General features: G+C 42.2%; 1 protein-coding gene across 11 annotated transcripts in view; it reads left to right on the forward strand.

Moving 5' to 3' along the window:
- The window catches only part of tmem245 (transmembrane protein 245), a 181,043-nt gene that overhangs the window by 136,139 nt on the left and 19,495 nt on the right, over window positions 1-25,409 (forward strand). For all 11 annotated transcript variants that reach the window (XR_015078412.1, XR_015078413.1, XM_085988173.1 and 8 more), the window contains 3 exons: window positions 8,548-8,693; window positions 18,250-18,350; window positions 19,669-19,843. Coding sequence is in view for 9 of the 11 variants with exons in the window: in XM_085988173.1 (XP_085844299.1) it covers window positions 8,548-8,693; window positions 18,250-18,350; window positions 19,669-19,843 (422 nt within the window). In the remaining 2 variants the exon portion in view is untranslated. The remainder of the gene's footprint in view (window positions 1-8,547; window positions 8,694-18,249; window positions 18,351-19,668; window positions 19,844-25,409) is intronic.

Here is a 25,409-nt window from a genome sequence, read left to right on the forward strand (position 1 = left end):
CCATTAATAAATGGATATAAGCCACGCGAATTCCCCATTTCCCTTTTTCCCCCTCCATCGCCAAAAAATGCTTTGGTATTATGCTCTGTTACAGTTTCGGAAGGGGTTTATTCTCTTGCCGATTATAAATCTGGTTTTGGCCTCCTTTCTTCATGCCTGCAAAATGATTGGTTTCTTCTAATGGAACACACTAAAAATGCTCAATCTGATAGTTCATGTGTAAAATTACTGTTTTGTGATGAGGCTGCAGAAAAAACTGTTTCCAGCAAATACTTGGATACCAGAGGATAAAAAACATAACTCCAGATATAGTTGGAGGAACGGAGAAAATGTTTAAACCTATTACTGCAATTTTACTACTGTTATGCAAATTGATTTCTTTAAATCTGGAAAACATCTTTTATGTGTAATATAAAATATTGCATATTTTAAAAACAGAAGCAGTTTTTTTAATAAACAATTTTAGTTTTTAATATTGACATGGTGTGCAGGTGTGGTCCCGTGTAATTCTATCAGTTGAACTAGGAGAGAATCATGTTTGTCATGGGCTTATTTCTTCCATGTGTGTTTCTAATTTGTATTAGCTAGTGCAACTATTGTATGATACAGGGGTGGCTGACTGATGTGTCTAAGTAGCATGCCGCTCCTTAGTAACTAAAGTGTGCTGCTTAAAACGCATTCCTAAAAATAGAATGCATCATGGTGAACAAATGCAGCTAATCATTGGCTTAGAGATGCAAATTTTTTGGCTAGCTATCTAAATGATGAAGATGAGCACACACAGTAGTCTGCTGTTCCGTTGCCTTCTAGGCATGAGTGACACTGGCTGCTATGGATAGGTGGTACTGTGTAACAGAGTTCAGAGTTCATTGAGCAGATCAATGAGTATGATTGGCTGCCACAGAACCCAGTGAAGAAATGAATGAATTCTCTCTCGATGTACCCAGTTTCCATTAGTTGACACAAGACAAAATGTTCGGCCTTTATAGAGTATTGAGTTTAAGTTGCCCATCTAGTGTTGTTGATGAGATTTCTTAAATCCTTCATAGCATGCTTAAGTTTACAAAAAATGAAGTTCCTTTCAGCATTGTAATTTGATCTCAATTAGTCTTATAGGCTTTGATAGTTTAATAACCAGGCTAAAAGTTTTATTGAAGCTTTCATACTTCATTGTTTAAGTACTTAATTAGAGTGGGTGGATTCGCAGCCTTTTGATTATTAAGAGCTTTGAACGAGAGTTTTAAAATATGTACAACAAAACATTTATATAGCACCTTTTAATGTTGAAAAAAATCCCAGTGTGCTTCACAGAGACACAAGAGGAAAAAAGTGGATGGCAAGCCAAAGGGGTGATTGTAAGCTTTGCCAGAGTGGTGAGTTTTAAGTAGGTGAAGAGGCAGAAGATCTTAGGAAGTGTATTTAAGAGCATAGTGGCTGAAGGTACGGCCACCTATGTAGGAAAGAAGGGGTGCCGACAGGGTTGCACAAGAGGCCAGAATCAGAGGCATGGAGAGTGCAGGGGGGGGGGGGGGGCCTAGGGGGTTGTAGCACAGGAGGTGATTAGGGAGGGAACAAGCCCATGGAGGGATGTGAACACCAGGATGAGAATTTTAAATGGAAGGTTTTGGGCTACTGGGAACCAATGTAGGTAAGTGAGGAAGGGTGATATAGAAGTGGGATTTGCTGTGAGATAGGATACCCAAGGCACAGTTCGGATGACCTGAAGGTTATGGACGGTAGAGAATGAGACTCACTAGCAGTGCATTAGAATAATCAAGTCTGAAGGTTACAGGGGCATGTGTGAGAATTTCAGCAGCAGATGGACTACAGTAGGGGTGGAGATGAGCGATGTTACAGAGCTGGAAGTTCATCACCCTGAACTCAGATTTTATCCTCATATTCCTCAGAAGGTGCAACCTCTAACCTAGGATATCTATCCACTAATATTTCAAATGGATTACAGAATTTAATAAACTGGCAGGCAACCTGTGCAAAATTGAAAATCTGACCACCTTGGTTGTGCACATGAAGCTATGACTATTTGGTATAATTTTGTGAAAGAGCATACATGTTGATATATTGTAATACTTGCAGGCAGATTTTAAATTTAACCTCAAACTGTTATCATCTGGTACAGTAATCATGGAGGACTTTAATCTACATATAGACTGGGCAAACCAAATTTGCAGTAATAGTGTGGAGGATGAATTGATGGAATGTATACAAAATTGTTTTCTAGATCAGTATGTTGAGGAACCAACTAGGGAACAGGCTATTTTAGATCTAGTATTGTGCAATGAGAAAGGGTTAATTAATAACCTTGCAGTAAAGGGGCCTTTAGGGAAGAGTGACCATAATATGATAGAATTTTATATTGAGTTTGAAAGTAATTTAGTTAAATCCGAAACTAGGGTCTTAAATCTGAACAAAGCAAACTATGTAGGTATGAGGGACGAGTTGGCTAAGCTAGATTGGAAAACTACATTAAAAGATATGATGGTAGATAAGCAATGGCCAGCATTTAAAGAATTAATATATAATTTACAACAAATATACATTCCTTAAAGGCACAAAAACCCCATCGGAAAAGTGGTCCAACCGTGGCTAACAAGAGAAGTTAAAGAAAGTATTAGATCAAAGGAAGAGGATTATAATGTTGCCAAAAAGAATAGTAAGCCTGAGGATTGGGAGAATTTTAAAATTCCACAAAGCAGGACCAAGAAATTGATAAAGAAAGGGAAAATAGAATATGAGAGTAAACTAGCGAGAGACATAAAAACAGACTACAGGAAACTTTGTGTTATCCAGAGGCTAACTGTCCGGAATGCTCGAGCCACCGGCAAAAATCAGGAGCCGTTTTCGTTAGGTTTTTTTTTCTTCTCGTTGCTTTTTTCCTCAACAGTCAAGCTCTGCAAGGTCTGCTGAAGCTGTTGCTAAGCTACAGAGACGCTTGGACTGTTTAGAAGCTGTTGCAACAGGGTTTGTTGACAGATACGGAGCTCAAAAGCTTCCGTATCTTTCAACATTAGCGCTGGAGTGTCCGGCAATTTTGAGGGAACGGCAACAGCTCGGTCCCGGATAGCACAAAGTTTCCTGTATAAAAGCTTCTATAAGTATGTAAAAAGGAAAGATTAGCAAAAGTAAATGTGGGTCCCTTACAGGCTGAGACGGGAGAAATTATAATGGGGAATAAGGAAAAAACAGAGAAATTAAACACATACTTTGTGTCTGTCTTCACGGAAGAAGACGCAAAAAGCTTCTCGGAAATAGTGGCAAACCAAGGGTCTAGCGCGAATGAGGAACTGAAAGAAATTAGTATTGGTAACAAAATAGTACAGGTTGAGCGTCCAAAATCCGGAATACTCTGGAATCCGGAATAATCCGGACTCCGGGACAATTGGTGGCAGGGTCATCCGGAATCCGTAACATGTTCCGGAATCCGTAACATGTTCCGGAATCCGGACACCCTGTCAAACCATTTCCGCCGCCAGCCGGGTCCAGTGAAAAGTCAAAAAATGAAATCCAACTATTGTACAGTGACAAAAATTGCAAGAATAAAAACGCCAATCCTACCTGTTCCAGGCCAGGCCTTCACAGTCACCGCACCGCTGCTCCTGGGTCCGCAGCAACTCTGCACAGCACACAAGTCCCTTTGGCTAGAACCAACCAAGCTCCCACGCGCAAGTCCCCGACCAGAATCAACTCTGCACAGCACACAAGTCGTTTCAGCCTGAATCAACTCTACACAGCACACAAGTTCCTTTGGCCAGAATCAACTCTGCACAGCATACAAGTCCCTTTGGCCAGACTCAACCCCAGGTGACCCACCTACACCCCATGCTGAGACCCCAGCTGACCCACCTACATCCCATGATCAGACCCCACCCAACCTGACTCCATTGCTGTGGTGTTTTTCCTGATTTAAAGAGCTGCACAGGTAAAGATTGTGAATTTGTGTTGTCATTGCAAACATGTCAAAAAGGCCAACAGATACCCCAATGGGTTCAGATAAAGGAAAGAGGAAGCATAGTTCACTTTCAATTGCCAAGAAGGTTGAGTTACTTCAGAGATTAATTAGATAGAGGTGCTTCAGTGAGAAAATTGGGTGAGGAGTATGGTGTTGGACTCTCCACCATCTATGATATTAGAAAACAGAAAGAACAACTCATGAAGTTTTATGCGGAAAGTGATGTTCATAAGGAAACGAGTAAGAGAAAAAGTATGCATAAGCCGAAATGTGATGATTTGGATCAAGCAGTGATGGAATGGTGGTGACAGAGGCGAAGTGAAAAGGTTCCTTTGTCTGGCCCAATGGTGGTGCAACAAGCTAAAATATTCCATGCACAGCTGGGGATTGAAACTCCATGCGAGTACTCTTCTGGTTGGCTAGCCAAATTTAAAAGGCGTCATGGCATCAGGCAACTGAACATATGTGGTGAGAAAGCCTCAGCAGATCATGAGGCAGCTGAAAATTATATTGATGAGTTCATCAAACTAATTGCTGATGAAAACCTTTCACCTGAGCAAATGTACAATGCTGACGAGACAGCACTGTTTTGGCTACGTACTGCGAAAGACATTAGCAGCAGCAGAAGAAACGCAGCGAGCAGGTATTAAAGACGTCAAGGATAGGTTGACTGCTGCAAATGCGGCTGGGACACAAAAGTGTAAGCTTATGGTCATTGGGAGAAGCCAGCGTCCAAGATGTTTCAAGGGTTTGAGAGTATTGCCAGTGCAGCATTATGTCAATAGGAAAGCATGGGTAACCAGGGTAATCTTTCTGAACTGGTTTGAGAAGAATTTTGTCCCTCAGGCACGTGCTCATCGCACAGAAGCTGGCCTTGAGGAAAACTGCAAAATATACTTGCTGCTAGACAATTGCTCAGCACATCTCGATGCTGAGCTTTTGGTAAAGGATAATGTCAATGGAATCTACTTGCCTCCAAATGTTACATCACTGATACAGCCAATGGACCAAGGAATTTTGAGATCGATGAAGTGTCTGTACAAAAACGAGTTTGAGGTGTTTACTTAATGCTGTGAACACAGGCATGGGAATAAAAGCTTTCTCTATCAAGGATGCCATATGGACAGCTGCAGATGCATGGAACTTGGTAACTGCAGACACCTTGGTCAATGCTTGGCATAACATCTGGCCATCAACTATGTTTGCTGATGATGCTCCTCAGGACTTTCAAGGCTTTTGTGTGTCCAGGGAGAAAGCAATGATTGCTCAACTTTTAGATTATGCAAGAGGGCTGACTTGCAAAGTTGCACAGGAATTGAATGAGGACGATGTCGCAGAAGTCATGGACATAGACAATGATGCTCCCATTGTGCATGCAGTGACAGATGAAGAAATCATGCAGAGGGTTTTGCATCCAGAAGAAAAGGATGAAAGCAGTGAGGATGATGATGATGCCTGTGATCAAGTCGAAAGTAATCAATCTTTGTCAAGAATTAATTCACGCCTTAGAGCAACGAAGCTTCATAAGTGAAGAAGAAATACTGCAGGTCTATAGAATTCGGGAAAGATTAGTGAAAGAAAAGCCCAAATTATTTAAACAAACAACAATATTAAATATCTTTCAAAAGATGCCGCAACAGAAGGCCCAAGACCTTCTTGCAACTACACCAGTAATTTCCACATTTGATAATCCTATTGCTGGCCCATCATCAGCCCCAGACATCATAGCTGAGCCCTCTATCTCAAGCACAACCTCTAGCCAATTGTAACTGTACCTGTTTATTTTTACTCTGTTTAACAAATAAAAGCCTTCATTTACTGTTTTATATTTCATAACTTAACTGTTATACAAATAAAAACCTTTATTATATTTCATGCTTTGAGTACTGTACATTCCTTTTCAAATTTGAAGATGGTAGCAAAAGATACAGGCTGGGAAGCTCACATTAAGTACAGTTACAAATACTGCGTTGCAAAAACAAGAGAGGGAGGCTTACTATGCGTTGCGAAGAAGCGAGGACTACAAGGCCTGCGAGGAGAAGAACTACAAGGTGACGTCCAAAAACCGGAAATATCGCAACCTGGGCCCAGGCATTTCCTCTGAACATGTTTCTGATGTCCGAAGTCCGGAAACGCCCGAGCCCAGGTTGCGATATTTCCGGACTTCAGACATCAGAAACACGTTCCGAAGTCTGGAAAAACACGAAAACCGGCTTGACCTCATTCCAGAGATTGCCGGATTCAGGACACTCAACCTGTACTGGAGAAATTAATGGGACTGAAAGCTGATAAATCCCCTGGACATGATGGCCTACATCCTAGGGTTTTGAAAGAGGTGGTTATAGAGATAGTGGATGCATTGATTGTTATCTTCCAAAATTCCATAGATTCTAGAACGGTTTCTATGGATTGGAAGGTAGCAAATGTAACCCCACTATTTAAGAAAGGAGGGAGAGAGAAAACGGAGAACTACAGACCAGTTAGCCTGACATCAGTAGTAGGGAAAATGCTAGAATCTATTATTAAGGATGTGGTAACAGTGCACTTAGAAAATAATAATAGGTTTGGGCAGAGTCAACACAGATTTTGAAAGGGAAATCATGTTCGATGAATCTGTTGAGAGTTTTTTGAGATTGTAACTAGCAGAATAGATAAGGGGGAACCAGTGGATGTGGTGTATTTGGATTTTCAGAAGGTATTCAATAAGGTGCCACACCAGAGGTTATTAAATAAAATTAGGGTTCATGGGATTGGGGGTATAAGTGGGTCACTTTCGGGTTGGCAGGCTGTAACTAGTGGGGTACCGCAAGGATCAGTGCTTGGGCCTTGACGTAAGAAAACTACTAGGCACTTGGTCTAAGTATTAAACAAGGCTTTAATCAACTGTTTTTCAACATGGAGATCTAGTTGTGTCCTTCACTAGTTCCTGTTAAAGAATGTCCTGAGCAAGCTGGGCCCATGCCGAAGTATTTATACTCTCCCTGAACAGCGCCACCAGCAGGCCGCCCAGTATCATTTCATAAGTCATTTCCACATGAATAACAAGATTCATGTCAGGCCTCATCTATGCACAATATATATCAATGATTTGGATGAGGGGACCAAATGTAATTTATCCAAGTTTGCTGATGATACAAAGCTGGGTGGGAATGTAAGTTGTGAGGAGGATGCAAAGAGGCTTCAAGGGGATATAGACAGGCTAAGTGAGTAGGCAAGAACATGGCAAATGGAATATAATGTGGAGAAATGTGAAGTTATTTGGTAGGAAAAATAGAAAAGCAGAGTATTTTTTAAATGGTGAGAGATTGGAAAATGTTGTTGTTCAGAGGGGCCTGGGTGTCCTTGTACACGAACCACTGAAAGTTGACATGCAGGTACAGCAAGCAATTAAGAAAGCAAATGGTATGTTGGCCTTTATTACAATAAGATTTGAGTATAAGAGTAAAGACGTCTTACTGCAATTATATAGGGCCCTGGTGAGACCACACCTGGAGTATTGTGTACAGTTTTGCTCTCCTTACCTAAGGAAGGATATACTTGCCATAGAGGGAGTGTAACAAAGGTTCACCAGACTGGTTCCTGGGATGGGGGGATTGTCCTATGAGAAGAGATTGAGTAGACTAGGCCTATATTCTCTAGAGTTTAGAAGAATGTGACGTGATCTCATTGAAACATACAAAATTGTTACAGGGTTTGACAGGGTCGATGCAGGGAGGCTGTTTCCCCTGGCTGGGGAGTCTAGAACCAGGGCCACAGTATCAGAATAAGAGGTCAGCCATTTAGGATTGAGATTAGGAGAAATTTCTTCATTCAGAGGGCGGTGAATCTTTGAAAGTCTCCACCCCATGGGGCTGTGGAGGCTCAGTCGTTGAGTATATTCAAGACAGAGATCGATAGATTTTTGGATATTAAGAGAATCAGGTGATACGGAGATCGGCCAGGAAGGTGGAGTTGAGGTAGAAGATCAGCCATGATCTTATTGAATGACTGAGCAGGCTCGCGGGACCGAATGGCCTCCTCCTGCTCCTATTTCTTTTGTTCTTATATCACAAATCCCCATCCAAAACCCTTGATTCTTGCATTTTTCTTTCTGTCCCTCCACCCTTTCCACTTTGAGGTACAACAACCAATGGTGCAGGTGTGGAAATTTGAAAGTAATACTGGCACAAAACTTTCAATGTTGTTACAGTAACTGTGAAAGTTGAAATTTGGCTTTGTGCAATGTTAGATTGAAGGGAATATGCAAAATAGTTTTTGGTACTCTGTCTCCTTTGCATCTTTTTATAAGTATGATGATTTAGGTAATTTGTCTACATTTTTTCAGTCTTCAAAGTAAAATCACAAATGTAAAGAACCGCATTGCTGAATTGTTTTATTGCAATATTTTTGTCTAAAAGCAGCAATAGAAGAAATCCACTATAGTTAAATCCCAAAATAGTGCCCCAGCTCTCAAATAATATTTGGGCTGATGTACGGTCTTATTTTGGTAAGACAAGCTACAATTTAAATTCTGATCTAATTTCGGAATTGTTTTATTAATGCTTCCATGTGGCTCAATTCTAATTTTTTTTTCCCTGCAGGTCATTTTCTTGACCACGCTCTTCTATCTCTTAAGTTCCAGTGATGAATACTACAAACCTGTGAAATGGGTTATTAGTCTGACGCCACTTTCCCAGCCAGGTTCTTCCTCCAACATTGTGGGTCAGTCTGTTGAAGAAGCTATACGGTAGGCTAACACCAATCAGCAATCCTATGTTTTTAAAAGTTTGATTAGACAGATTACCATTTGCCTGTCCTCTGAAAATTAACAATCCTGTTCAGCAGCATTCATTATTTAGATTTGTTTTCTCCTGACCTTAGAATAATGATATGGTCACAGTTGCTTAACAGTATTTAAATATTGATTTAAGGCATCTTTATTTTCAAATCATTCACATAACTACAAATTGGCATTTACGTGACATGACAGATATGCTTTTTTGCTTGTGTACTGTGGTGAAATGTGTTTAGTAATAGAACTAATGTCTAGAATTAGAGACACTGCATGAGCATGTAGATCTATTTGACCATCCCTCTCCCTGTTAAGTAGCATGCAGTTTTGTATCCCAGTCTCTGAGTAGATCATACCTCCCATTCTTCACTTAAAGTTCTCATTCTGCTTGCTCTGGTGGAGGCATTGCACACTACCAAGTTGCATGTTGTGAGAGCCTCGGTGCAGCTTGGTGTGTGTGATACTTTCATGTGAGTGCATGCACACTGGTATGACTGCAGCTTGTGGAGATGGGTAAATGCCTGTTGTTCACTTTGTGATTTTGAGAATTACAGATCTGTTAAAATGCATATGATCTCAGCTGTTCTTTAAATTTGAAGCAATTACTAGTTCTGACCATACTTGAAAAATATACTTTCACCTCATCAAAAAACATCCGTTTTTATTCAAAAATGGTTGCACTTAGAATGGACCCCATATTCCATTTGAATGTCGTTAAGAAGTGATGAAGTTAAATTTTTCAAATGCAATTTCAGAAATGCCAGGGTCAAGAAACAAGATATATCATGCATGTTTGATGTAGACAGGTGGTTTATAGTTGGTAGTTCATACCTCCATCAACCCACTATTGGAACATTTTTATTGAACTGTCAGGTCATGCGTCAGTGGCATTTTTTTTTAACGCACCCACTTTTGATGTGTCCTTTCCTTAACATGTTTGTGTTTTGTAGAAAAAAAATTGATTCACTTTTCAGCTGATTTACATGACGATAGTGAGAGTCATACTAAATCTGATGGTAAGTATGACCAATACAAATAAGCAGGGATAGTTGCAGGGGAACTCGGTAGCAGGCCGATCACAGCAGTAAGGAGAGGCCGCGATTGGCAGAAGGGAGGCCGAAGGTTTGCTTGAGGGAACAGGCGGGGGAGCACTCCTCCTTTGCCTGGCCCAAAAGGAGTACTCTAAACATCTGGGAACTTGTGCTCACTAACATCTGGGGACTTGTGCTAAAATTGGGAGAACTGTCCCACAGACTATTCGAGCAACAGCCTGACATAGTCATACAGAATCATACCTTTCAGCCAATGTCCCGAACTCCTCCATCACCATCCCTGGGTATGTCCTGTCCCACCGGCACCACGGGTGGCGGCACAGTGGTATACACTCGGGAGGAAGTGGCCCTGGGAGTCCTCAACATTGACTCTGGACCCCATGAAGTCTCGTGGCTTCAGGTCAAGCATGGGCAAGGAACCCTCCTGCTGATTACCACCTATCGCCCTCCCTCAGCTGATGAATCAATACTCCTCCATGTTGAACACCACTTGGAAGAAACACTGAGGGTAGCAAGGGCACAGAATGTATTCTGGGTGGGGGACTTCAATGTCCATCGCCAAGAGTGGCTCAGTTGCACCACGGCTGGCCAAGTCCTGAAGGACATCGCTGCCTGTGGCAGGTGATGAGAGAACCAATCCGAGGTAAAAACCTACTTGACCTCGTCCTCACCAGTCTACCTGTCGCAGATGCATCTGTCGATGACAGCATTGATAGCAGTGACCACTGCACAGTCCTTGTGGAGACGAAGTCCTGTCTTCACACTGGGGACACCCTCCATCGTGTTGTGTGGCACTACCACTGTGCTAAATGGGATCAATTCAGATCAGATCTAGCAGTTCAAAAATGGGCATCCATAAGGCGCTGTGGGCCATCAGCAGCAGCAGAATTGTATTCCACCACAATCTGTAACCTCATGGCCCAGCATATCCCTCACTCTACCATTACCATCAAGCCAGGGGACCAACCCTGGTTCAATGAGGGGTGCAGAAGAGCATGCCAGGAGCATCACCAGGCATACCTAAAAATGAGGTGCCAACCTGGGGAAGCTGCAACACAGGACTACATGCATGCTAAACAGCGGAAGCACTATGCTATAGACAGAGCTAAGCGATCCCACAATCAATGGATCAGATCAAAGCTCTGCAGTCCTGCCACATCCAGTCGTGAATAGTGGTGGACAATAAAACAACTAACGGGAGGAGGAGGCTCCATGAATATCCCCATACTCAATGATGGTGGCGTTTGCAACCATCTTCAGCCAGAAGTGCCGATAGGATGATCCATATCGGCCTCCTCCTCGGGTCCCCACCATCACAGAAGCCAGTCTTCAGCCAATTCGATTCATTCCACGTGATATCAAGAAACGGCTGAGCGCACTGGATGCAGCAAAGGTTGTGGGCCCTGACAACACCCCTGCTGTCGTGCTGAAGACTTGTTCTCCAGAACTAGCTGCGCTTCTAGCCAAGCTATTCCAATACAGCTACAACACTGGCATCTACCCAACAATGTGGAAAACTGCCCAGGTATGTCCTGTCCACAAAAAGCAGGACAAATCCAATCCGGCCAATTACCACGCCATCAGTCTACTCTCAATCATCAGCAAAGTGATTGAAGGTGTCCTTGACAGTGCTATCAAGCGGCACTTACCAATAACCTGCTCACCGATGCTCAGTTTGGGTTCCGCCAGGACCACTTGGCCCCAGACCTCATTACAGCCTTGGTCCAAACATGGACAAAGGAGCTGAATTCCAGAGGTGAGAGTGACTGCCCATGACATCAAGGCAGCATTTGACCGAGAGTGGCATCAAGGAGCCCTAGTAAAATTGAAGTTAATGGGAATCGGGGAAAACTCTCCACTGGCTGGAGTCATATCTAGCATAAAGGAAGATGGTTGTGGTTGTTGGAGGTCAATCATCTCAGTACCAGGTCATCTTGCAGGAGTTCCTCAGGGCAGTGTCCTACGCCCAAACATCTTCAGCTGCTTTATCAATGACCTTACCTCCATCATAAGGTCAGAAGTGGGGATGTTCGCTGATGATTGCACTGTTCAGTTCCATTCGCAACTCATCAGACAATTAAGCAGTCCATGCCCACATGCAGCAAGACCTGGATGACATTCAGGCTTGGGCTGATAAGTGGCAAATAACATTCACGCCATAACAGTGCCAGGCAATGACTATTTCCAACAAGCGAGAGTCTAACCACCGCCCCTTGACATTCAATGGCATTGCCATCGCTGAATCCCCCACCATCACCATCCTGAGTGTCACCATTGACCAGAAACTTAACTGGACCAGCCGCATAAATACTGTGATTATAAGAGCAGGTCAGAGGCTGGGTATTCTGCGGCGAATGTCTCACCTCCTAACTCCCCAAAGCCTTTCCACCATCTACAAGGTACAAGTAAAGAGTGTGATGGAATACTCTCCACTTGTCTGGATGAGTGCAGCTCCAACAACACTCAAGAAGCTCGACACCATCCAGGACAAAGCAGCCCGTTTGTTTGGCTCCCCATCCACCACCTTAAACATTCACTCCCTCCAACACCAGCGTACCATGGCTGCAATGTGTGCCATCTACAAGATGCACTGCAACAACTCGTCAAGGCTTCTTCGACCTCCCAAACCCGCGACCTCTACCACCTAGAAGGACAAGGGCAGCAGGCGTATGGGAACACCACCACCACCACCAAGTTCTCCTCCAAGTTACACACCATCCTGACTTGGAAATATATCGCCAATCCTTCATCGGTGGGTCAAAATCCTGGAATTCCCTCCTTAACAGGACTATGGGAGTGCCTTCACCACACGAACTGCAGCAGTTCAAGAAGGCAGCTCACCACCACCTTCTCAAGGGCATTTAGGGATGGGTAATAAATGCTTACCTTGCCAGTGCCGCCCACATCCCAGAAATGAATTTTTTTTTAAAGCACTTACCTGCTGGAACCGGCTGCTCCCATCTCCATTTCACTGTCTGGTTTCCCAAGCCCTGTGAAGCCCTGCCAACAACTGTTAAATTAAATCAGTCTCCCAAGCACACTGCGGGAGCCTGATTGAAATACTATAATGAAGTGTCCCACATCTCCAAGACGGGACACAGGCACGCCACTCTACCCGATGCTGTAGAAGTGCTGGCAGGTGCGTACGCGATAGGTTGGGGACGCTTCTGGAACGGCACCAATTTAAATTTTTACCCCCGCTCCCGCCCATTGTAGGGGGCTTAATAAAGACCCCATAGTGTCGCTGGAGTTTTTGTTTCAATTATTTTCCATAGAACAAAAAGTGATGGGAAAGAAATTAATGAATCCTACTGTTTTATGTAAAATAAACTGTTGATTTGTCTTGTTAGAGTGCTTTTCAGTACCCCCTGAAAAAACAAGATAATGCAAGATTATAGCTGATATATACAAGGAGTCTGTGTTACAATTCCTGGATTGCGCAATCACCTAACTATATTTTGGGAATTCAAGATGCACTATAAGTTGTAAGGGAGTGACTCGTGATGCTGAACCTGAGAATATCTAGCACAAAATTTGACGATTTGTAACAATTCTGAATGGAAGTAATTCTAAACTAAGCTAACAATCTGTGCTGGGGCCCTGATGAATCCCTGCAGGCAGTGCCACTTGGTTTACTTTCTTTGAACCACTAATGCCCCATAAATACAAACATGCCCAAATTTGTTTGCGCAGGCAGCTTCTGAATAAGATTTGAGCGAATACAGCTCTTGAAATTAGGGTGAGCTGTGCTTTCCAAATACTGTATTGGGCTTTAATGTTGCTTTGGACACGCCTCCTTTCAAAATTCATGGCAAAACTTGAAGTTTGTCTCCTTTCCTGTCTCCATGCACAGCTTGGCATTTATAAACCCCAGAAATGACTGACCAGGATGTAAAACATTCCATTGTGACTTTTGCCTTCTCAGCCTGGGGAGAATTTCATTGCTCACTGAAGGCAGTATAGAGTATGTATGTCCCCTATTGGGTACACAATAAAATACATGACAGAACAAAATACAGTTTTCAGAGTGAGATCAGGCAATTTCCTGCCATTCCAGAAGCCCTAACCTCAAGTAGGTTCAAGATTGGAATGAGAACTAGACCAATTATTCCACGAGATAGCCCATGTAATCTCCAAAGCTTGCCAACAAATTCAAGCTTAGCAAACAAAACCAGTTAGCTCCAAACTTGCAACTTCTGCCAGGACTCTAAGCATACCTCACAAGCTGCAGTGGAAATATACAGTCCCCCTCCACAAAGCTAATGCCCATAATCCTCTCTCCACTTTCACAAACTCATTTCCACACTTTGAACTAATTCCTCTTCAACAACAACTTCTATAACACCTTTAACGTAGTGAAACATCCCAAGGCGCTTCACAGGAGTATTAGAAGACAAAAAAAAATTTGACACTGAGCCACAGAAGGAGAAATTAGGGCAGGTGACCAAAAGCTTGGTCGAAGAGGTAGGTTTTAAGGAGCGTCTTAAAGGAGGAAGGAGAGGTTTAGGCAGGGAATTCCAGAGCTTAGGGACCTGGCAACAGAAGGCACAGCCACTAACGGTTGAGCGATTATAATCGCTCAAGAGGGCAGAATTAGAGGAGTGCAGATATCTCTGGGGGGGTGGGGGTGGTTTATGGGGCTGAAGGAGATTACAGAGATAGGGAGGGGCGAGAACAAAAAGCCTAAGGAAGTCCTAGGACTGGAACCTGTGACATTACAACAGAGGTATGGCAGTAAAAATGGTTAACTCTTGCACTCAATCTTCTTGTGCAGCAGAACAGAAGAGGGACCAATTAAAAATAGTGTACTGAAAGTACCACATTCCACACAGGCGCTACAAAGTTTACCCCTTTCTCTTGGTGGAAGGTTGGAGGTCCTGTGGTTTTGAGGGTACAGGAGACATGCATACATTCTTGGTTTGTCCATACTGCCAACCTTTCTAGATGGTGGAACAACCAGCACAAACTTGGTAACCCCCAGGACCTTGCCTGCTTGGTTCCATATGTAGGAGCCCAGCAACCTCTAACAGGCTAAAACAGTGCCATCTCATGAAGGTGTGTCATCTTACTGTGGTACAGTCCTGCTTCTCTCGGACAAGCATGTGGATCAAACACCTGTATGAATTCTGGACCCGAAACATTTTAGTTTCCTTCACCATGATGTTAATCAGTCCATCTTGAGGCAGAAGGAATAATGACAATCACTGATCTACAGGAGCCTCCAGATATTTGCTCCAACCGCTCCCCTCCACGACAATCTCTGTGACCATTGCCACCTTCTTCTACACAACATGGTGACTTTGCTAACACTATAATGTCCTTTAAGTGTATGCAGCTGTGCTAATGCTTTGACTAAGTACATAACTGTTCCCCATTGCAGAAATAGGATCATTTCTGATTAAATCATCAATGCAAATCTGGAAATTACCTATTTAAAAACCACCAGTATCCAACTTTTATATTCTATAGGGTTAATAAGGAATTTGTATGCCTTTCCTTTTGAGCGCATACTGTATCGTCTTTAACGCACTTGAATGTATGCACAGTGGGTTGATACGTATATAAATATAGATGTGGGCAAAGCGACAATAAGACCTTGGATTTTTTTTTAAACTCTGTGGAGATGTTTAGAAATAAGCTGTGTGCTCTCTTTGCCTGTCTGTAGGAAGTGCTGAATCATTTCAGTAACTTAAACTTATTCTTGGATACTTAACGAGCATTTTCCTCTGTTATTTGGGTTATTTTGATATTAAACAGAGTTATAATTTAGGACTTTTAATTATCCCAAAAATAGGGATAGGGAAAAGGTTTGTGGTGAGAAAAGGGAGTTTTTGCTTTTGCAGTGTGTTCAGGATTGTTTATTCGATGCTTCCTGAAACCTGAATCTGTCCTCTTTTTTAAACCCAAAAGAACCCTTAAACAAATAAACCCTTTAAATAAACCCGATAAATCAAATTAAAATTTGGCCCCTTAAATCGAGTACGCACTCCAGACCCCGCGGCGCCCACCGGTGAAACCTGAATCTGTGTAATGACTATTATAATGACAAACAGGTTTTTAATGATGTTTTTATTGTTGATGACTCCTTCCATTACTTTGCTGATGATTGAGAGGAAATTGATAGGGTGGTGATTGGCCTAGTCAGATTTGTGTTGGTTTTTCTGCATAGGACATACCTGGGAAATTTTCCACATTGTCAGGTAAATGCAGGTGTCACAACTGCACTAAAAAGGGTGGCAGATAGTTCTACTGTGCAGGGCTTCAACACTACAGGTAGGATGTTGTCAGCATCTGTGTTTTGCTGTGCCCTGTGCACTTGGATGCTTTTTAATCTCACGTGTAGTGTAACATTAAAAAGCGAGACAACCACTTATCTAACCTGTTCTTAAATTTTGACATGGTCTCTAATTCAGTCATTAACTCCAGGAGTGCCTTTCATAGCTTCGCAACTCTATTTTTTTTTAAAGGGTCTTCTCTCTCCTAAATCTTTTGCTTTTAATCTTGTATCACTGTTCCCTAGGTCTAGCCCCCCTCAACCACTGGAAAAAACTCTTTCTACCCTATTACATTCTTTCATAATTTTAAGCACCTCTATATTATCACCCCATAAACTCTTATGTTCTAATAACCACATCCCCAATTTCAAGTCTTTCATTGTACTGTACTTTTATTTCCTCGTACCAGGCAGCATCCTAGTGCTGTACTCTTTCTTTTGCCTCAACATCTTTCCTATTGTGTGGAGCCCAAAACTGCACACATTACCCTACTTGTGGTCTAACTAAAGTTTTATATAGATTCATCATTGCATCTCAATTTTTATATTCTATACCTTTTGCCATAAATCCCAGTATTCCATTAACCCTTTTTATGGCCTTATCCACTTGAAGTGCTACTTTTCATATCTTATGAATCTGGACCTCCAAATTCCTGTACTCTTCCACATCGCCCAACCTTCCCCATTTCAAAGTATAGTTGATAATTTTACATTTTTTAACCACCTCATTTACTGACAATGGATTAATCTGCCACTTTGTTGCCTGTTCCACCATCTTGTCAATTTTCCCTTGCACCTTTATGTTTTCCTTTTTTTTAAAAATTATCTCTGGTAGAATATTAACACTTCGTATCTTGAAAGGAAAATAAGGTTCTGCAACCTCATTGAAGCAGAGATGGTAGTGGTAGTGCTACCTGAAAAAGAGGATGGGCCATCTAGATCTAGATTTAACTACTTTACAGAGGTAATGGTGACTGTGTGGAACATAGCATAACACCCAGGGGAAGACAGTGGAGGCAGATTGTGTGGAAACATTTTATGAAGAATTAGGTAGATATTTGAATGAGCAAATGATTTAGGGCTATTAGTTTTTGACAATGGTCAGGTGGACTGTTGAATCTTTTCCAGTCCTGTATTTAATTTATTTCTAGGATTTAGTAAGGGGAAATTGTGTGGTTTCTTAAGATAGGCCTTTCTCCGGTTCTCTCTACTTCTCTTCCCTTCCTGACCCCACTAATTCCGTGTTCCGTTACTTGTGTTACCTATAATGCTGTAGATGGGCTCTACTTTCATTCTAATGACTAATGCATTTTAAGAAAAATATTATTTTTCAATGTTCATTTTTCAAATTTTATGCTGTGGAATGCACAAAGGAGAATTTTTAAAAAATGTAAATATACTTTTCCCCTTGCAATTTTCATCCTGCTCAATGATGAAACTTGCAAATTTTATGAATATTCCATATTTGGTTGTGGTAGAAGACTAGTATAAAATGGTTTGTCATTGATACTGGCCTCTGGAAAACATGCAGTTCAGTGTTTGTGCAGATTAGGTTTTACCAATGAATGCGTGAAAGCATCAAAGAGGAATAACAGTAAGCAACTTAAGCTTTACCAACTTACTGTTTGTTGAAAAACTTCGAGTGTCTGCAGAAGGTTGATTGAGAAACCACTCCTTTACCATTAATGTAGATGCCCTAAACAAAACAAAGTAAACCTACTACATATTTATTATGCCTAAGAAGGGAAAGTTGCATCTGACTTTAAAATTAATTTATCTGGGCAGTACTTTCATCACAAATAATGATGGAAAACAGGAACTAAATCACGATATCAGAATTGATTGTGGATAATGCAGCAGGAACCATTTTGGCTGTGGCTCTATTCTACCCAGTTTTTCTGATGAAGGTGACTCAACCAAGAAAACCTCGATTTTGATGGCCACTTACTGGGAAATTTTAATTAGTATTTTGTAAGTTTTAATCTTTTTGTATGGTATAGTTATTTTAGAAAATGGTTTAGAAATGTATGAAATATAGCTTTAATTTTGTACAGTGTTTTACCACGGAGGCTTATGTATTGCATCCTATTATATTTTATGGCTTCAGTTGTAGATTATCTGACCACACAAATAACATGGTCACATGTAAAATTAGCACCTTCCATTTTATTTGTATCCTCTCCAGTGGTGTATTTGATGCTTCCCTCAAGATGGCTGCTTTCTATGGGCTTTACACCTGGTTGACTCACACTATATTTGGAATCAATATTGTCTTCATTCCTTCAGGTAATTACTGGTTGTAGTTATTTATTTTACTTATGTAAATTACAATTTCATAGGCAGATTACTAGTTGTGTTGTAATTCAGCAGTAATCTTTTGTCATGCTAGTACAGACATTTGTAATTAATTGCTTTAGAATTTTACAACACAAAATCATGAGGTGGGGAGGGGATAGTAAGGCATGTTTTAGTGGACTCAAACTTGTTTTAGTATAAAATTAAAACAAATGTAATAGTGCCACCTGTGTTGGGGAACGGGATCTCATAGCATATTTATTCTAACACGAGAACAAACCGAAAATTATTGGATACGCATTTTTTTTAAAAACAGGAGAGGCATTCCTTCTGTGGGTGTTATTTTTATTTGTTCTTGGGATATGGGCAACAGTATATTTATTACCCATCCTTAGTTACCCTGAGAAGCTGTTGGAGGCTACTACAGAGGGCATTTTGTAGACAAGCCCATATTTTGGGACTAGGCGTATGTAGGCCAGACTGAATTGGAGTGGAAGGTTCCCTTGAAGGACAATTCGTGAGCCAGTTGGGTTTTTATACCAATCCAGTAGCTTTCATAGTTATTTTTTCCTGGTGTTAGCCTACATGTTACCAGATTTATTGAATTCAATTTCACAACTTGCCACGGTGAAATTTGAACTTCTAATCTCTGGGTTACTAGTTCAAAATAGTTACACTAGGCTACTGTACCCTATATATTTCATTGGTCATTTGGGCTCTGTTAATGGTGGGATATTTTAGGGTGGGAGGGTCTTGGAAAAGATGGGAAATTATAAAAAGGGCTTTCTTTAAACCTGATCTGATTTGTCTCTTTAGAAATCAACACTAAAGTGAGATCAGTGTTGAAAGCCACTGAACCCTAGTTTAGAAACTGAAATTGATGTTCTGTTCCTTGGCAACCTGTATAGTTGCTTACCCTATATGGTACAAATGCCATGCCCATCTTCAAGAATGTTATCAAAATGGATAACATTTTTGCAGATGGGCATAGCATTTATGCCATCATGTTGTACATTTGTTAGAAAGAGATCCAACTGTGTGGCTCCAAATTTCAGTTAGACATCCTTCTGATGTAAAACCTAGAAAAGGTTGGAAGATCATATGCTACCTCTAGACCATGCTAAAGGTAACTCCCAAGGATTGCTTTAGCCTTCTCATAAGGGTCATGGCTTTGAGGGCAAACACTTGACTGTAGGTAACCAATTGTAAAGGCTAACTTAAAGATGAGTATCCCATTAGATTGCAACTTAAAGCCTTGTGGCAAAGTTATCCTAAGTGTAAAAATACAATTGTCTTCTTTTTTTGTCAGCTCTAGCAGCCACCCTTGGAGCAGTCCCATTTCTGGGAACTTATTGGGCTGCTATGCCAGCAGTGATAGACCTCTGGTTGACACAAGGAGAGAGCTTTATGGCCATCCTCCTCCTAGTTTGCCATCTGCTACCAACATACTTTGTGGATACAGCTATTTATTCTGATATTTCTGGGTGAGTGTCACAGCAATTTTCATTTTTATATCTTTGAACTTTTGAAATTCATTATTCAAAAACAAAATATAATTTGACTTTAACTGAAACAGATTTATGGAAAACCATTGTTAGATCGTAATCTTAAAAGTTCCAGCTATTTTTATAGGAAATGTTGGCCTAAACTTCAGATTTTGTTTTTCTAAATATTAATGAGAAAATGTTGTTCTCCAATGAAGTGAGATGTCCATTGTGGGGAATGGAACATCCCCCTCCTGTTAAGTGACATACTTGGCATCGAGTATTAAGCACTCCTGTGTAAATGGAACACTAAGTAGATTCAACTTACATCTTCAACTATACATCTTATCCCAATCTCAGCAGAGTACCTCCTATTGCACCATTGTGACATTAATCCTCTTTGTGGTATGTCTGAGCAAGATGGTCCATAACGCAGCACATATTGACATTAAATTGACAGTTTTGAGCTATGAACTAAACTGAGACTGTCTTAACTTGTTTCATACCAGAGGAAACTCTCATTTCATTAGTCTATTTCAGATTCAAACACAAATCCCATAGCTAATAAACAGTGTAGTAATACACACTGCCACTAGTGCCTGCAACTGTGTTACCTTGTAATTTTGTTTGTTAAATATACCTATACCAATATTGTTGTTACAAGGAAAAGGCTATTGTCATGTCACCAGGTTTACTATATTATTACTTTTTACAGACTTTAATTCTTACAGCATTAAACTAGTTTGGAACATAGGCTCCAGCGGTGAAAGAATGTTGTGCCTTACAACCCCCTTCCATCAGCCAACAATCAAGCTGTGAATTTACTTGTGTCAGGATGTTATTTCTGGATTAAGAATGTTGAGATGTGCAAATCGCCATTATTAATAACTCATTTAAAAAAGAACTTCATTAAATTTCAACATAATTTATTCAGTGATTGATCCTGCACTCACTCTGTTGGAATGTTGAGAACTCTTGTAAAATATAACTTACCCATCCAGGAACATAAAAATACTTATTATTTAGATGATGCAACCATGACAACAGGGATGCAAGTTCAGTCCTCCCCTCTACTGACCTTTGGGTTTGGTTGCACCAGTATGGTCATATGGCAAGTTGGGGGTTGTGCATTTCTCCATATGGTAAGAAAAATTGAGAGTTGATGCAGACGGCTGCCATTTGTCTACCCTGTGTCTGGCTGTGTGGTGATAGATGGCAGGGAGTAGGTCATACAAAAATCTCTGGGAACAGGAGAGAAAGATTTGGTACCTTGAAAACAGTTAGGAGGAATCTTTCATAAATTTCTTCTGACATTATTGTTGAATTGCCTGCTCTTCCTCAAATAGTGCAAGGGAATCGTTAACATCCAACTGAATGGTCAAAACATAAGATCTGGCTAAAAATCTAATTTGAACGTCAGTACTCACTCAGGAATGCTCAAGAGTGTCGGCCTAGTTTATGAGCTCAAACCTTGCTATGGGGATGTTCTTATTCATAATTGGGATGTGGGCAACATTGACAGTGCTGCATTTGTTTACCGTCCCTATTTGCCCTGAGAAGGTGATAATGGGCTTTCTTCTTGAGCAACTGTTTGTAACCTGAAGGACATTAGTGAACCAGCTGGGTTTTTACAATAAATTGGTAACTTTCATGTCATTTTTTCTGCTGCCAGCCCACAAATTCTCAGATTGATTTATTCATTTCAGTTTTACAATCTACCATGGTGGGATTTGAACTCTCAACCTCTGAGTTGCTCGTCCAGTACTACAACCACTACATTACCATACGCCATATAACCTCCAACCTTCTGACCCAGAGGCGAGAGTGCTACCAAGTGAGCCAAGATAATACATAATGCTAATTTTAGTGGCCACATAGCTTCACAACCTGATTGTTTTTGTCATGGACCTTGAATTCACAATCTGATATATTGCCAGGCTCTGAGAGAACTTCCTGAGTGCTGGAGTGGTAGTGTCAGCAGTCATTTAGCCTAGACTACTCTGCCCTCACAAATGTAGGAAGCTGTATTTATCTAAATGGCCTTGTTGTTTTGAGAAGGTTGGGGAGACAGTAACAATGTTATTTAATTTCTTTAAATTTACCTGAATATAAAATTATCATTGGATGCTGACATTTTTTTAATGTGTAGAAATGAACTGAACAGAAACATCACTCATTTTTTAAATTTTTGTTTAATATACTGCTGCTCTATATTTATTGTTGATCATGGGAGAACATTCTTTCCAATTTGGTCATTTTCCAAATACACCGGGATAGATCCATCGTCAAATGGACAAAATCACAGAAACAATGGCCCCGATATTAAACCGGAGACGCATTGAGAATGGTGGCGGTCCGATATCAGATGGGAAACCCAGAAGTAATTTCAGCGCGTCTGTAGCTTTTTAACGCAGCCACCTCATTATCATTTTACTTCAGGGTCATGCGTCGATTGCACAGCAGCAGGCGTGATGAGGACCCGCATGATGCAATCGCAACTCCAGTATTTAAAGGGCTAATCTAAAGATGGAATTTGGAGAAGCTTGGAGTTAGAAGCAACAGAGGAAAAACTCTCAGTATCGAATCAGGACGATCAAAGGCTGCACCTTGCTTTAATGATGCCTCCCTTGATGTGCTGCTGGGGGCTGTGAGGAGCCGGAGAGAGATACTCTTCCTCAGCAACGGGAAGAAAAAACCTGCTGTTGATATAAAGTAGGCGTGGCTGGAGGTATTCCATGTGGTCAGCAGCAGGAGCATTGTGCTACGCTCCTGGATTCAGTGTAGAAAGTGCTTTAATGTCCTAACCAAGTCAGGAAAGGTGAGTACAGTTGCACATTCACCTATATCCTGCTGTGCGCATCACCCCAACTACTCGCTCTGCCTTGTCAAGCCTACACCATCACATCACGCCTCATACCCCCCTTACCTTACACTTGCACCCATCCTTCTCTTTCTGTGCACTTCCTTACATCCCCATCTATCCATTCACCACTGGCACTCGCCCTCATCCTTATGCAATTTCATGCCTCTCCCTGATAGTCCACCTCAGCAAATGTACTGCATCCATCGGATGAACATGTGCCATTACACTCACTCATAGGTCTGTCTTTCCCCTGTTGCAAGAGAAGTGAGCACAGAACATGAGGGAGAGAACTGGACGTGGTCCTCCACAGATCTTGAAGCTCACAACTGCAGAGGAGGTGGTGCTGGAGATCAGTGACGTTTTGGCGTCCCTGGCTGTCACAGATGGGGAGACGGGACTGCCCAGCTACCTGGTGAAACAATTAAATATCAGCGACCCACATGTCATACAGCACTCAGTCATGTTGACTTGATTTCAACAGTGAGTGAAGTATGATCATCTTCATAATGATAAGTTGCAGCATACTTACCTTTAGCAGTACTAATTCATATATTTTCTCTACGCCAGGGCCATCACGCATGCAGCAGGAGTCCATGGACCTCGTAGACAACGAACCTTCAAAGGAGCTGATTCCTTCGGAGGGTGCAACATCACAGGACTCCTGCTTACCATGCACCAGCTCAGATACTCTCATTTTGGTGGGACCAGTAAGATGGACAGTTGGATTTTCAGATAGTGACTCAGGAGTGAGCAAGAGCAGATGGTGGTGGCTGTGACAGCAGTGGAAAGTTTGCGTCAGATGGCACAGCTCATGGCACAGCTCTCGCCAAGCTCTGCTCAGCTGGATACTGATGCTGTACTCCGAGGGCCGTTGATGAAAAGGATAAACACTCAACTGCAGCAGAGAATGTGTGATGTACTGACAGGCCTTCCAAGCACACTTACCATGATTGCAGAGAGAATGGAGGAGTTTGCCTCAAGCATTAGTGCGTTGAGGTCATAGGCCATTGTGATGATACCTTCTTGCATGGATAGAGCGGCCAACTTAGTGGAACATCAAATGCGGCAATCACATGACTCTATGCACATCTTGACCATGGCCGTGCAGACTCTGAATGCCAGCATTGTCTGCCGCATTGACTAGGAAGACAGATACCTTAGCCTTGGCCTTACGGCGCCGCACTGATCTGCACCAAAGTGTTCTCCAGCAGAGTGGGAGCAGTGAAGTGTGGTTGGGCCATGAGAGGGATGATGGCAAAAGGGGACATGGAAGTGGGAACTCCACTCAAAGCGCTTCCACTTCTCACCTGTTGCCCTCCCTCTCGGTCAGTACCCGACATACTGCCTCTTGTCTGAATGGCTCAGTCTGCCCCTGCACAGGTGCAGATGGAGCAGTCTTTGGCAGGGCCCTCACAGGCTCTAAAATACAGAGGACGTCTGCCTGGAGCATCTCAGCAGTCAGAACAGGAATCTGAGTAGCTTGCCTTTACCTCTGCTGAAGCCACAGGGGTTGCACCACGTAGGAGCAGTAGGAAAAGGAAGAGTAAAGCTTTGCAGTTACACAAGGGTATGCACATGGTTGTATGAGAAAATGTTATATTATGAAGTTTCTGTTCTTCAGTTCAATCACACAAATTTTATTCTTTAACACCACTTCCCCGTCTTGCCCATTCTTGTTTGCTGGGTGGCAAGTCGCCTTTTAACTTGTTTGATGATGAATGGGAAGACATGAATTGACGGGGACAAATGAGGGATATGCAAGGGGTGGTTGGTTGTTTGCAGGACTGCTCTGTGTCAGTGGCATTGGGGGTGGGGGGTGGGTGCAGTGGTGGGAGGGCAGGAAGAGTGGCGATTGCATGTGTTTGTGAGATGGGTCCACTGGTGCAACCTAAGCGATTCTTGCATTAATAAGGTCATCCCAGGCATCAATGTAGACAGCCCTCATCTTATCCTTCCTCCTCACATCTTCCTCCTCCTCGAAATCGTTTGAAGAGGATCTGCGCTCTGTGCCTTGTTCCTCCTGCAGGTCCAAACCTTGCTGCTGTACAATGTTGTGCAGAGCGCAGCACACCACGTCCATTTTGGACACCCTGGCTGGTGCGTACTGAAGGGTGCCTCCAAATCTGTCTAGGCATCTGAAGTGCATCTTCAGCATGCCGATGGCTTATTCGGTTGCACATCTGGTGGTCATATGGCATTCATTGTAGTGCTGTTGGGCTTCATTGGTCAGGTTTCTGACAGGTGTCATCAGCTTTGAAGTGGGTATCCCTTGTCTCCTAGCAGCCACCCCTTAAGTGTACTTGCAGGACCAAAGAGGTTGTGGAGCTTGGACTGTCAAAAGGACAAAAATGTCATGGCAGTTCCCCAGGAATCTTGCAGTGGTGACTTTGATAGCCATTGGTAACGCGTGGCCACCATGTTCCATGGCAGCAGGTCTTTTTCTCGCAGGCCGCAGATGTCTGCCACCACCTGACATGACCGCCTAAGCCTCCTGAAGCATTGCTGTTCTGACATGCCAAGGAAACTCCGCCTCTACCCGTAGCTTTTGTGTCGCAGGTAGTGCCTCCTGTGAGCTGCATCCCTCTGCTGTTCCCATCTCTGATGTCCAGCTGTAGGTCTCTGAACAGCAGGCTGCTGCTGGTCCCTTCTCTGAAGTCCAGCTACAGGTCTCAACAGCAGATTGGTGCTGGTCATATTGCTCTT

Source organism: Somniosus microcephalus, chromosome 5 (assembly GCF_052327205.1).
Source record: "Somniosus microcephalus isolate GS21.2 chromosome 5, FLI_Smic_1.0, whole genome shotgun sequence".
NCBI classification, from domain to species: domain Eukaryota; kingdom Metazoa; phylum Chordata; class Chondrichthyes; order Squaliformes; family Somniosidae; genus Somniosus; species Somniosus microcephalus.